Below are 14194 nucleotides of genomic sequence, written 5' to 3'. Positions count from 1 at the left end.
TCAGATAAGTAACATACACAATTTTTTAAAATTCAATGAATTATGATGGTGAACAAGGTCTGCAGAAATTGCCCTTAATGTAATTAAGAGAACATGTTAGGAACTAAAAAATGTTGGATAACTGAATCAAATTTAAAAATTTTACCTATAACATAAAACACGATTTAATACACTTGCACAGCAGACTGATCTAGGACCTAATGCATAACTTTTGTTTAAGTTTGTTAACTTAAATGGGAAATATTTCATTTCAACCAAATCTTAACTGAAATAGTTTAAATACTGCCTTTTCCAGAGTGGATGAGAAATGGATAAGGGATAGGTATGCTTTACTTTAAAAGTAAATTTTTGTTTACTATGGAATACAGTGGCTTTCTTCAAACCCATAAAAACAGTAAGGTGTGGCTGGTCTTCTACTTAATGAACAAATATTACCAGGCACTACTTCATGCCAGACCCTGACTTAAGACATCTGTTAAGATTTTCAATTTCTTTAATGCGCAGTTTAAGATTTTGAGTTAAACTGAAATGTCTTCCCTACATTTCAAGGGAAACACGTTAAATAAATAATACTTAAAGATTAAACAACACAGTGTTGTAAACTTCCAAAGAAAAATGACTTTGACCTATACTGGTCATCAGTAGCAACAATCACCAGTAACTAGTTTTAACTACATCCTACTCGGATTTGAAGTCTGGTAACTAGGTAGTTGCATAGCAACAAAGTAGCATAGAAGAACCCACAGAACAAAAGGAAAACTACTCTCGAAATAAGCATTTGATAGAGCCAGTCTGAGATTTAACGGGGAGCAGACATTCAAAACCACAACCCTGACGGACCAGAAGGTCATGAAGCTTCTGCCCGATTCCAACCTCTCCTCAATGAATTAACACACACACACACACACACCACAATCCAAACTCTTAGCTGCCTATTTTCCCAATGTCTTTGGTAACAGCTTCAAAATGTATTTTAAAATGTTCAATTTAATTTACAGCAAAGCCGTCCCGCCAAAAGATGACTGGTCGGTGGGAAAAAAAAAAGTAAGACAACAAGACGTAAACGGTTCAAAAAACCCTCCATATGCAAAAATTTTAAAAAAGGCGGGAATTTCTTTTTCAAATGTTGCCTAGAAATTAGTATGTCACAAACTGCCCTCCAGGGAGCGCTCTGGGACTCGGCTGCGAGTCATTTCGGTTACTAAAGCGGGAAAACGCTCGAACTCAACCTAGACTTCTCCCAGGGCTGACCCTCGCGGAGCTCCCGTCGGGGCGCCCAGGTCCCGGCCGGCGAGGGTGACCGAGCCGCCCGCAAGTCGGCGCGCAAACCACCTCGGCGAACACAACTCCGCACCGTCCGGCGGACCCTGCTCCGCGGCGCTCTCCCCTCCCCGAGAACCCAACCCCGCGGCGGGGGAGCTTTGCGGCCCGGCCCGGCCCGGCCCGGGAGGGGCCGCGGCGCGGGGCAGGCGGGCGGGCGAGCGAGCGAGCGAGCGCGCGCGGCAACCGCCAAACGCCCGCCTTTGTGGCCCCGACCGGGCGTCCTTACCCTGCCGACGGAGGCACGGCTCCGGCCCGCGGCGGCGGCGGCGGCCACGGAGCCGAGGACCGGGGTGGGCTCGCGCTCCTCGTCGCTGGAGAAGTCCGGGGGCCCCTTGCTGTTGGAGCCGGCGGCGAGCGGCGGCCGGTTGCGCGCCGTGAGGTGCTGTAGGTAGAGCTGCACGTAGACGTCCTTGCGCTGCTCTCCGGCCGGGAGCGTCACATTGTTGGCGACCAACTCACTCTTCAACTTGTCTTTCGTGAGGACCGAGGGGTCTTCTAGGAACTCCGGCATCTCGGGATCTTGCGAATCGCCTTCCCCCGCAGCCTTCCCAGGCGCCGCTCACGCCGGCGCGCTCGCTCTTGGCTGGGGGCCGCGCCGCCGCCTCCGAGCCTCACGGCTCCCGCCCTCGAGGAACCCCGCGGGGCAGAGCGCAAACTCGCACGCACAAAGCCACGTCAGGCCCGGGCACAAAAGACCCCCAACTACGGACCAAGTGCGGCCACCCCGAAGCCCGCACCAACCCCAGCCCACTCACTAGAGCCAAGAGGGAGAGCTGCCTGCTTCGCCCACGCCCCAAGAACGCGCGCCGCCATTGGCGGGCGGCGGGAGGAAGCGCGGCGGCGATTGGCGGCGCGGCTCGCGCGGGTTCCATTAGCCGCGGCGTCGAGAGCGAGGTTGTGGAAACGCAGTTTAAAAGCCGCTCGGGCGGGAGCCAGGCGCTCTGGCCGATTTTGTTTTCCTTCTCCCCACCCTTCCCTTCGAGACGCAGATAAGGAACAGGTCGTTCGGTTTTTGTGCGCCGTTTCCTTTCCCCTCTCCCTAGCCGGGCAGAGGCCGCCCTCTGGGGTCGCTGGGCCACGAAGGGGCCGAATCCCACGCCAGCGGGGAGGACCCCTGGCCGGGCCTTGCTGCCTGCGGGGACACTGATCCAGCGGAGAATGGCCGTAGCCTGCCTTCCCCCTGAAGGGCGAGGGACGAAGCGGGCGCTCTTGGGCCTTCATTTGATTTTCTTCAGGGGTGGGATGGGGGAAGCGCAGGGAGTCAAGTCCCCCTTCCTCTGCTGGGGAACCCTTCTTTGTTCCAGGAATCCAGGAAAAGCCAGATCCCCACCCCTGGGCACTTGAGAATGTCGTTGAATTTGTGATAGCATTGCACTGGTTAAATATTCCATCTCCTTACGGTAAAGGTTGAGGTGTTGCTAAATGATTTCATCTGAACAGTTGGTGCTCAAGACAAATCCGTGCTTGCATTTTTGTTGAGAACAACTTTGACTTGGATCCCCCCGCCCCCCAGATATTTAACCACAATTTAATCAGACATAACGTTTGGTAGTGTAAGGAGATGAAAGAACATTTAAAAACGCCTTAGTGGTAAATTTAAAGTAGATAGTGCATACTGGATTTTAATCTTAGAGGAAGCCTGGTTGACCTACAATCAGGCCAAGAACCCTATTCAACCTCACATTACTGATTCAAATTAAAACCTGTTAGGCTCAGAAATTTACTGCAATTAAAATGTCTTCTTTAAAACACACCATTGATGACAAATTTTTGGATTTCTCACAATGTTTGCTTTTGAACTACTTTCTTACTGTAAGGAAAGAAGCTGGCCTCAGATTTAGTGTGTCCTAATTATTTCCCCAGAATCTGAACTTCAAACCGTGCTTTATAAACCGCTTAAAAAAAAAAAAGCTTGCCTGATTTCTACGACGTTGTCTAAATTGGAATAAATTTTTAAAAAAGTGGCTTCACTTGTTTTAAAAAATTTGTCATCTTGTTCAAATTCAAGAGATTTTATTTCTTTTAGTAATAGGTTATTTTCCTATAACCTAGAGGCAATTTATTAACTTTCCTAAAAATTCTCATATTCACATATATTTAACCAATGGTATTAAGCCCGGTAATACAAATTAAAAATTGGGGATTTTTTGTTTTTTAAGATTTATGTATTTGAAAGAGTTATAGAGGGAAAGAGAGAGGCAGAAAGAGATCTTCCATCCACTGATTCATTCTCCACATGGCTGGGCCAGCTAGAATTGGGCAGATCTGAAGCCAGAAGCTTCATCCCGAGTCTCATGTGAGTGCAGGGCCCCAAGTACTTGGGCCATCTTCTGCTGCTTTTCCAGGTGCATTAGCAGGAAGCTGGAGTGAAAAGTGGAGCAGCCGGAACATGAACCACCACAACGCTGGCCCCCAAAAATGTGTTCTAGTTAGTTGACAAGTTGTTTGGTGGATTTTTATGCCCTGTAAAAACTTTTTTTTTCCCGAGCAGCCTTGGTGAATATCTAGGTGAGTGTTTTTGTCATCAAAAAAGAAGCAAATCACGATTTTGCAAATCACGATTTTGCAGTGCCTGATAACCACAGCAAGTGTAATGATTGCCCAACCTGCAGTGTGCCTATCACAATTCAGTTATTTCTTCCTATATTATATAGTCTCATATAATGGGCAGAGCGAAAAAGTCCTGAGCTTTGCCTCTAGAAGTTTAACAACTGATGGGTCTACTCTACCCTATTTGAATTAGCAAATTTCCATTTTAAATTATTAGCTTGCTGGTTGAAAAGGTTGGTATAGCATAACTGTACTGACGGTTTTTAAGAGGTAGGTTTTCTCAAAAGGATCAGTTCCAAGAGCTAGATTTAATCTGACTGAAGTGGAGTACACAGTAGGGTCTCTAGGCTCTGACAGCTCTCCTTTATGGATTGATGATACCTGCCTGCCTAGCTAGGTTCCTGAAGTGGATCGTCAGAGAAGCCATCACTCATACTGGAAGATAATAGCCTTCTGCCCAAGTTTTATGTGGGTAGAATATAATGCTGGAGTCTCAGAGCCACCTCAGCTACCTGAAGATGCTACATGCTTCATTGGAACTCTGCTTTTTTCCTAGGTCCTTTGTTCCAGACAATTTCCAGGTGATTTAGTCCTTAGAGTCAACAACTATTCCTTTTTCCTACAAGCAAAACAATAGAAAAAAGTCACCTGTTGAATATGAAACTTAATTTTTTTAGATTTATTTAGTTGAAAGAGTTACAGAGAGGCCGGTGCCGCGGCTCACTAGGCTAATCCTCCGCCTTGTGGCGCCGGCACACCGGGTTCTAGTCCCAGTCGGGTTGCTGGATTCTGTCCCGGTTGCCCCTCTTCCAGGCCAGCTCTCTGCTGTGGTCCGGGAAGTACAATGGAGGATGGCCCAAGTGCTTGGGCCCTGCACCCCATGGAAGACCAGGATAAGCACCTGGTTCCTGCCATCAGATCAGTGCCGTGCGCTGGCTGCAGCGCACCGACCGCGGCGGCCATTGGAGAGTGAACCAACGGCAAAGGAAGACCTTTCTCTCTGTCTCTCTCTCTCTCTCACTGTCCACTCTGCTTGTCAAAAAAAAAAAAAAAAAAAAAAGTTACAGAGAAAGAGGGGCAGAGCGAGAGAGCAAACACTTCCATTGCTGGTTTACTCCTCAGATGGCAGCAACAGCCAGGAGTTTCATCCAGGTCTATGGATAGTAGGGGCACAAGCACTTGGGCCATCTTTGCTGCTTTTCCACAGCCCTTAGCATGGCACTGGATTGGAAGTAAAGCAGCTGGAACACGAACCGATGCGCCTATGAGATGCTGGCGTCGCAAGCAGTGGGTTTTACCTTTTACCCCTATGCCACAATGTTGGTCCCTGAAAGTTTTTTTTTTTTTTTTAATTTATTCACTTATTTCTAAGAGTTACAGAGAGGCAAAGGCAGTGGCAGAGAGAGAAAGGCCTTCCTTCTGCTGCTTCATTCCCCAGATTGCTGCAGTGGCAAAGGCTGCGCCAATCTGAAGCCAGGAGCCAGGAGCCTCGCAGGTGCAGGGGCCCAAAGACTTGGCCATTTTTCACTGCTTTCCCAGGCCATAGCAGAGAGCTAGATTGAAAGTGGAACAGCCAGGACTCAAACAGGCACCCATATGGGATACCAGCACTGCAGGCAGTGGCTTTACCCGCTATGCCACAATGCCAGCCCAGAAACTTGTTTTAAATAGACATAGTGCTATATCTTCCAAGCCAACATTCAACATATTATTCACAACTGCAGCCTAGATACATGAAATATTCTCTAAGCAAAAACATCATTTTCATCATTCTTTAAAAAAAAATTATGGCCAGTGCCGCGGCTCACTAGGCTAATCCTCCGCCTGTGGTGCCGGCACCCCACAGTTCTGGTTAGGGCGCCGGGTTCTGTCCCTGTTGCTCCTCTTCCAGTCCAGCTCTCTGCTGTGGCCTGGGAAGGCAGTGGAGGATGGCCCAAGTGCTTGGGCCCTGCACCTGCATGGGAGACCAGGAGGAAGCACCTGGCTCCTGGCTTTGGATCAGCGCAGCGCGCCGGCCGGAGCAGCTATTTAGGGGGTGAACCAATGGAATGAAGATCTTTCTCTCTCTCTCTCTCAATCTGTAACTCTACCTGTCAAAAAAAAAAGATTATTTATTTGCAGAGTTACAGAGAGGCAGAGAGAGAGAGGTTTTCCATCCACTGGTTCACTCCCCAAATGACCACAATGGTCCCATGTGGGTACAGGGGTCCAAAGACCCAGGCCATCCTCTACTACTTCCCTAGGCCATTAACAGAGAGCTGGATCAGAAGTGGAGCAGCCGGGACTCGAACAGCGCCCACATGGGATGCTGGCACTGCATGTGGCAGCTTACTCACTATGCTACAGTGCCGCCCCCTCATTATTTTCCTTTTCCCTGGACACTATTTAAGAGGAAGTTGCATCCAGATACTGCATTTCTCAGGAGACATGGCTGATGTCATAGCTATCAGGGAGGTTGCTTTTCTAGATCTTTCTAGTCAAATCATGAGTTATCAGGTTTATAATCCTAGATATACCCAATTAATTTCCAACACCACCACTGTTTTTTAGTGATGAAGGTATTTTTGCTTTTAAATTTGCTCTAGAGTTGTGCAGTTTCTGTTACATTCTATGTATCTTAAGGTCAAGAGGTTGGGCATCATCTTCATTCCTACCACTCCCACTACAGGGAGCTGGACAGGAAGAGGAATGACCAGGGCAGAATCTGGTGCCCCGACCGACCGGGACTAGAAACTGGTATGCCAGCGCCGCAGGCGGGGGATTAGCTTGTTGAGCCGCGCCGGCCCACTCCCAAACTATTTATCCTGTTTCTTTCTCCAACATTTGTAGTTCTTATCAACTGGCTTAATCATCCTGTACTCTCTTTGCTGCTATCATTTACCAACCTATTGGACACTCTCCTACAGTCATTAGACAGCTCCTTGCTCTAGATTTTCGTCATCATCCCTCTTTGCATCGTCTGTGAATTCAACATCCTTGTAGGTGATTCCTTGCAACCCCAATGCTTGGCCTGTTGATTCTTTGACTTCTTCATTTCCAACAACTTTTTTCACAATTCCATGTTGTCCATTCCAGCGATAACACTCTGAACTTTGTCATCAATAACTGCTTTACATTCTAAATCTCTATTTCATACATCCCAGTTGTCAACTACCAGTCTATTTTTTCCCCAAGTAAACTTATTGTATTCTCGTTTACCTAATTAATACCATCAATCCAGTGTGGGCATTTGGCACAGTGGTGAAGATGCTGCTTGGGATGCCCATAACCCATACTGGAGTGCATGGGTTTAAGCTTCAGTTCTGCTTCTAATTCTAGCTTCTTGATAATGTGCACCCTAGGGAGCAGCAGAAGATGTGTCCCAAGTACTGGGATTCTTGCCCACGTGAGATTTGGACTGGGTTACTGCTCCTAAGGACTGGCCGAGCCATGGGTATTATAGGCATCTGAGGAATGAACTAGCAGATGGACGATTTCTCTATCTCTGTCTTTAAAATAAAATGAAAATAAATTATTAAAAAGCCTTCAATCCATTAACCCTAATACTTAAAATAAATTCTGCTTCTACCATCATATCATTATCCGAGCCACCTGATATTGCATGTGGTGTAAAGAAGGAGATGATCAAAAGTATGATTTCACAAATCACATGGTTTACTGCTGAACAAAAAGCATTTTTCTTAGGTTCATAATGTTTAATCAGGGAACAGTATTATGACCAAACCTCACAGGGTAAATCCTATATAGTTAATATATATTAGCACCTGTTGAGTGAGCTCTAAAAATTAAAGTCTAATTACTCAGGATGGAGGCAGGCCTCTGTGGAGAGTAAAGTCTAGGGGGTGGTGTTATGGCACAGCTGATTAAGCTGCAGCTTGTAATGCCAGCAACACATATCAGAGTGCTGATTTGTATCCCAGCTGCTCTGCTCCCAATCCAGTTCCCTGCCAACATATCTGAGAAAGAACAAATGATGGTGTGAGTACTTGGGCCCCTGCCACCCATGTAGGAGACCTGAATGAAGTTCCAGGCTCCTGGCTTCAGCCTGGCTCAGCCCCAGCCCTGGCTGTTGGAGTTATTTGAGGAGTGAGCCAGCAGATGGAAAATCTCTGTCACTCTGCCTTTCAAATAAGTAAATCTTAAACAAAAAGAAGAAAGTAAAGTCTAATTAAAGTGTGAGGTGCATTTTTATACCAGGCAGAGTGGACAGTGAGAAAGAGAGACAGGTCTTCCTTTGCCGTTGGTTCACCCTCCAATGGTGGCCACAGCCGGCACATCACGCTGATCTGAAGGCGGGAGCCAGGTGCTTCTCCTGGTCTCCCTTGGGGTGCAGGGCCCAAGCACTTGGGCCATCCTCCACTGCCCTGAGCCACAGCAGAGAGCTGGCCTGGAAAAGGAGCAACCGGGGCAGAATCTGGCACCCCAACCAGGACTAGAACCCTGGATGCCAGCGCCACAGGTAGAGGATTAGCTTATTGTGCCATGGCGCTGGCCTATACTAGCAGTTCTTAGCTTGACCACTACAGCAAATATCTGAGGTCCCTCCAGGCTAGAGGGTACTCTGGTCTTGTGGGACAAGGTGAGGTTTCAAAGCTTCAAGGATAATAGATTGTCACCCTGTCACAGTCTGAACTTTTGGTGTTTGGAGAAACAGCTGACAGAGTGTAGTCCTACCATGGTCAGAGTTCTCGACATGTTGGCCAAGCAGTTGAGCCTGTATGTACTTCAAGTCTAGTTGTTGTCAATAACTCACAAATGAGGGAGCTTCATGGAAAATGGAATCAAAAGCTAAGTATATTTTGGTGCAAAAAAATTGAAATCCAAGTGTAGTTTTTCCATAATACACATTTTTTCATGAACTTTTTGAAACCTCTTCTTATGGGAGGATCTGCTATGACGTATTCCTAAGGAGCAGGAGAGTTCACTCCAAGTTCTCACATATGGGCTCTGCTAAGATGTGCTTTTAAACAAAACATTAAAATAAAACTCCAAAATGAAAACATCAAGTAGATAACTACGTGTTTGGGGTCAGCAAGTGGCCCACATGAGATGCAGGCACAACAGGCAGATGCTTAGCCTGCTAAGCCACAGTGCCACCCCCCCCCCCCAAAAAAAAATACAGGTATGTGTTTAAGAGCATTTCAAACCTACATAATACCTGACTTAGATTCCCTGATTAATCTGTATTATCACTCTTGTGAACATTTTCAACTTTTATCTGAATGTCTCCTTTCTTGCTTGGAAGAACCTCAACTATGGTTGGACTGATCTCTGTTTGGACCAGATTCTGCTTAGATTGAGCCCTGGTCCAACAGAACTTTCTCATTGCTTGTATTCAAACAGCAAATGCAGTTGGAGAAAAACACAACGATCTGACTGATTTTAACTCACAATCTTAGTCCTCCCAGGGGCGTGCCGCACTTGGTGATGCTATCTCATTCTCTAACGACATATAACTTCACCACTGAAATTTCTCACATCCCTTTCTGCCACCTCTCCCCATTTTCAGCTGGTGACCTTGCCTCATACTTGAGAAACAGAAACCATCTGTGGGGAATGCTTCAGCTTCTGTCAAATCTACACTCCTCCTGCAGCTTTCCTCTTTCAATGGGAAACATGTCCTATCTGAAGCAAGTTTCACTTCATATACTCTGGATCCCACCCTCCTTTCTTCAAGGGTTCGAAAGATCAACACTAGTCTACTAGACATTCTGACGAAAGAGTAAGAATGTCAAGACTGTTATTAACTCATTACCCTGCAGGAAACTACTGATTGGGGCCAGCATTGTGGGTGGTCAAAGAATTTACCAGGGCACATAGAAAGCAGAATTACGTTTATTGAGCACACTTGAAGGAAGCAGTGGACAAGCAGGTGAGGTGGGGGCTGGCTACTTGTGGCAATATGGATTATAATCTGAGGGGTATACATGCGGAGGCAGTACCTTCTTAGGGTGATTGTTGCCATATGCTTGTATGAGAGCCGTGGGCTGTGTGGCCAGAGGCTGTCTATTGTAATATGGATTACAATCCACGAAGCATACATTTTTTGTTTTAAAGATGTATTTATTTTTATTTGAAAGTCAGAGTTACACAGAGAGAGAAGGAAAGGGAGGGAGGGAGGGAGAGAGAGAGAGAGAGAAATAGAGGTCTTCCATTCGCTGGTTCACTCTCCAATTGGCCACAATGGCTGGAGCTGTGCCAATCCGAAGCCAGGAGCTAGGAACTTCTTCCAGGTCTCCCACATGGGTGCAGGGGCACAAGGACTTGAGCCATCCTCCACCACCTTCCCAGGCCACAGCAGAGAGCTGGATGTTTAGTGGAGCAGGCGGGACACGAACCAGCACCCACATGGGATGCTGGAAGAAGTACTTGTACAATATTGATACCTAAAACCTTGAGGAAACATTGAAAAAAAATTTATATGTGAAACCAAAGCTTTAAAAATTTATTTTGTCAGAAAGCTTTCCTATAACTTTAAAAAGTCATTTGTATAAATGTCTCCATTTCCCTTTCTCAAGTTCTTAATGTTATTAATATACACTGACATTTTATTATCCTGTTTTACACAGGATTGGTTGTGAGCCAATTGCATGTTACCTCAAACAGAGCAGAATGAGTTATACTGAAAGTGATGCCCCAAGGGGCCAATGTGTAAAGCCACAGCCTGCCTAGCTGGCATTTCATAGAGCCTCTAGTTCGTGTTTTAGATGCTTTACTTCCTATCCAGATTCCTGCTAATGGCTTGAGAAAAGCATTGGAAGATGGCCCACGTACCCAGGCATCAGCCACCTACTTGGGAGACTCAGATGAAGCTCCTGGCTTCTGCCTAACCCAGCTCTGGCTGTTGTGGCCATTTGGGGAGTGAACCAGTGGATAGAAGACCTTTCTCTGTCTCTGTCCCTTTCTTTTGTAACTTTGCCTCTCAAATAAATAAATATTTTAAAAATAAATCTTAAAATATTTGAATGTACTTTATCAATCCTCTTAGGAAACCGTGAGGTTAAATGAGATCTTGAGCCAGAGTTCTCAAACCTTAACTTGGTTCAAAATCTGGCTGTGTCTTAACCCAGAGTTTTTGGAGTCTGGGGTGGAGCCTGAAAATTTGCATTTGAAACTTGTTGCTTGGATACTGGTTCTGGAACCACTCTGGGTCATGTTTTACATTGTTTGTGAAGCCAGATTATGGTCACAGCTGTGAATAACTGTATTGCCTACAGGATAAAATTTAAATGAGCAGGAGCAGCATGGCATAGCGGGTAAAGCCACCGCCTGCAGTGCTGGCTTCCCATATGGGCACCGGTTCAAGTCCCAGCTACTCCACTTCTGATCCAGCTCTCTGCTATGGCCTAGGAAGGCAGCAGAAGATGGTTCAAGTCCTTGGGCCCCTGCACCCACGTGGGAGACCTGAAAGAAGCTCCTGGCTTTGGATCAGTACAGCTCCGGCTGTTGCGGCCAATTGGGAAGTGAACCAGCAGATGGAAGACCTCTCTCTCTCTCTGTGCCTCTCCTTCTCTCTGTGTGTAACTCTTTCAAGTAAATAAATAAATCTTAAAAAAAAAAAATTTAAATGAGCTAGGAAGGTGCTCTACTTCTCTAGCTTTCTCTTTCTCTTTAGTCACATTGAGTAACTATAGTAGTAGTTCTCCAAGGAAACTGCATTACTGTATTAGTGTGTTTAGGGCTGTCATAACAAAATTAAACAATGCTTATATTTTCAGAGATCTGGAGGCTAGAAGTCTAAAATCAAGGTGCTAGCAGGGTTGTTTTCTGTTGAGACCTTGGTTTACAGATGTCTACCTTCTCACCATGTCCTCACATGGCCTTTCCTCTGTGTGCATTCATTTTTGGTGTCTGTTTCCAAGTGTCCTTTTAAAGTATGACACCATGCAGATTGGATCAAGACCCACCCTAATGGCCTCACGCCTACTTAATGACCTCTTTAAAGGCCCTATTTTACAAACACAGTCCCATTCTGAAGTACTAGGGGTTAGGGATTTAACAAAAGAATTTTGGGAGACATAATTCAACCCATAACAAGCTATCCCCTTTCTTTCCTCTGGCACCCTTGGCATATACAGCAATATGTATGAGAGGGCTTACTTAATCTTAGCTTAGACCAAGCATGGCATTTGTACAAAATTGTATTTTGGTGATGTAAACAGGTTGTATTAGCTTGTGATGGCCTCATACAAACCAAGGTAAAGTGTTTTAGCACCACCACACCACTCTGTTCATGCTTTCATGGCACTTATTCCAGTATGTGGTGATTTAACATTTCTCCTGCTATTCCAAATAGTCTATTTTCATTCACGGTATCATTCACCAACCTCAGTAATTAACATAGTATCAGGCTCATCATAGTTGGAGGCCTGCAAATAACTTGTTGAAATGAGTGGTCTGGTTTTTGTTTTCATTTCTTTGCAAAAATTTTATGTATTCTTTTAGATGATCAAATTCAATTCAACCAAACAAGAGAAGGAAGAATAAACAGTACCAAGTGAAAATAAAATATCCAGCTATACTGCTAGATTAGGAAATAATCAAAATACTGAGACAAATAATATCCAATAAAATTCTAAAAATATATCCAATAAAATTCTAAAAATATTCCTGATAGTCTAGTCATTCATTAGTTAACACATATTTGACATAAACCCTCAAGGCCCTATTCTGTATTAGTCTTGGAGCGCACATGGATGAATGAGTAAGCTTTGGTCTCTGCTATTGAGATTAATCGCCAAAAGTGGTATGTGACTTGTCACCACTCCTTGGATTGGTGAAAATATAATGAAGGCCAATGCCTTTCAGCAAGGCCTTTCAACAGCTGAGTCTGTTTTACTCCCAAACGTTAAAGAGGGAACTCAGGAGTCTGTCACCTAGCTTGGAATCCTGGGTGATCCCTGGCACGTCACTAGTCCTCTGCTTTGCCAGTTTCATCTGTTCAATCGAGATCTGTAAGTTACATGGTGTAGGGTTGTTTACAAGGCTGGGCACAGGGTAAGGGCTAGAACATGAAAACGACTACTACAATACTCAGAGTTGGAAATTCAACTCTACTAGCCTTCTAAAGGCAAACGGCTAAAACTGTTTATGGGAAAACAGTCTATATAGACTATATAATTAGTACAGTCTATATAATTAGTAAAGGAAGTCTACAATACACAGAAATAGTTTACTTCTCTATGCATTAGGCAGAGCTAATTGACTAAAAAAACAACCCTACAAGGCCCAACAAATGCCTTAAAACAGACCAAGGTTTACTATGAAAATACTTGGGCCAGGAAGTTCTAATTTAAACACTAAAACCATTTTCGAAGAATGGCGGGAATTCACTTCTGTTAGGAGGTTGGCGGTTTAAATGTCAAAAAGGATCATGACCCCGACGTGATTCGAACACGCAGCCTTCTGATCTGGAGTCAGACGCGCTACCGTTGCGCCACGAGGTCCTGCTGGGCTGTGGCTCGCGCAGTTTCTTAGGACTCGGATAAAATGGCGTTGTCTTCCGGGCCACTCCGCCTTTCCTCCCATTCGCTCCCTACCCCTGCACTCAGCATGTGCCCGAGCCGGAGAGCGACCCTTCGGCGCCCAGCCTTTCCTGACGGCCAGCCCTCTACCTGGCCTGGGTCGTAACAACGGAGGGAGGACAGGGCTGGCCGTGCAAGCGGGGCCCCAGGGTCAGAGGAACCGGCCCTTCCTCTTCGGCAGCGGTTTCCGCTCTGCTCCGCCCCGCTCCCGCCCCGCGAGTGCGGAGACTCCGCCTCCCTCGCCCCTCCCCCCATGGGCCCGCGGGCGGAGTTCGCGACCTCGCATTGTAATCTGGGACGCCACCGCGCAGGCGCAGGCCCGTGCCAGATGGCGGCGGGCAGCCAACGCAGAGGCGTCCAAGGGCGTTGTGTTTTCCTCCCCTTCTACCAACAGTAGGAAGCGTTCTCATTCAGAGGCGGCTTTCGTTTCACAGTGAGCATTCAGGTTTAGAGTCGCCGTTGTGCACTGACAGAAGGTATTGTAGCATATTACAGTTGACGAGAACGTCTCATCGTTCAGTTACCCGAAAAATAGTAATGTGATGGCAAAAGTAAATCACCTCCCCGTCGGGGAATTGAACCCCGGTCTCCCGCGTGACAGGCGGGGATACTAACCACTATACTAACGAGGAGCTGCTGCTTGCTCCTCCCCCAGGTGTCCCTTCAGGGCTGCACCTGCCACCTGCAAACGTAAACATCCCAATTCCAGGCCCTCGCTGGTGCCATGGAGGCTTCCAGTCCGCTTCCAGTTTCAGGGCTGAATCGTGCGGCGCTCACCTCCCGGTAGTCGCCTGAGG

The 14194-nt window shown here is 46.4% G+C and overlaps 1 protein-coding gene and 1 non-coding gene across 10 annotated transcripts in view; both read right to left on the bottom strand.

The window, feature by feature from the left end:
- The window catches only part of TMPO (thymopoietin), a 31777-nt gene extending 29575 nt beyond the window's left edge, over positions 1-2202 (bottom strand). For all 9 annotated transcript variants that reach the window (XM_070052737.1, XM_070052738.1, XM_070052739.1 and 6 more), the window contains exon 1: positions 1550-2202. In XM_070052737.1, coding sequence (XP_069908838.1) covers positions 1550-1834 — 285 coding nt within the window. In that variant the 5' untranslated portion in view covers positions 1835-2202. The remainder of the gene's footprint in view (positions 1-1549) is intronic.
- An 11045-nt stretch (positions 2203-13247) lies between these two features.
- Positions 13248-13319, bottom strand: TRNAW-CCA (transfer RNA tryptophan (anticodon CCA)). Its single transcript has one exon. It is a non-coding gene; the product is annotated as a tRNA-Trp (tRNA).
- Positions 13320-14194: the final 875 nt, after the last annotated feature.

Source organism: Oryctolagus cuniculus, chromosome 11 (genome assembly GCF_964237555.1).
Source record: "Oryctolagus cuniculus chromosome 11, mOryCun1.1, whole genome shotgun sequence".
Classification (NCBI taxonomy): Eukaryota; Metazoa; Chordata; class Mammalia; order Lagomorpha; family Leporidae; genus Oryctolagus; species Oryctolagus cuniculus.
The sequence above is the reverse complement of the archived record's forward strand: the minus strand, read 5'-3'. Positions and strand labels throughout refer to the sequence as shown.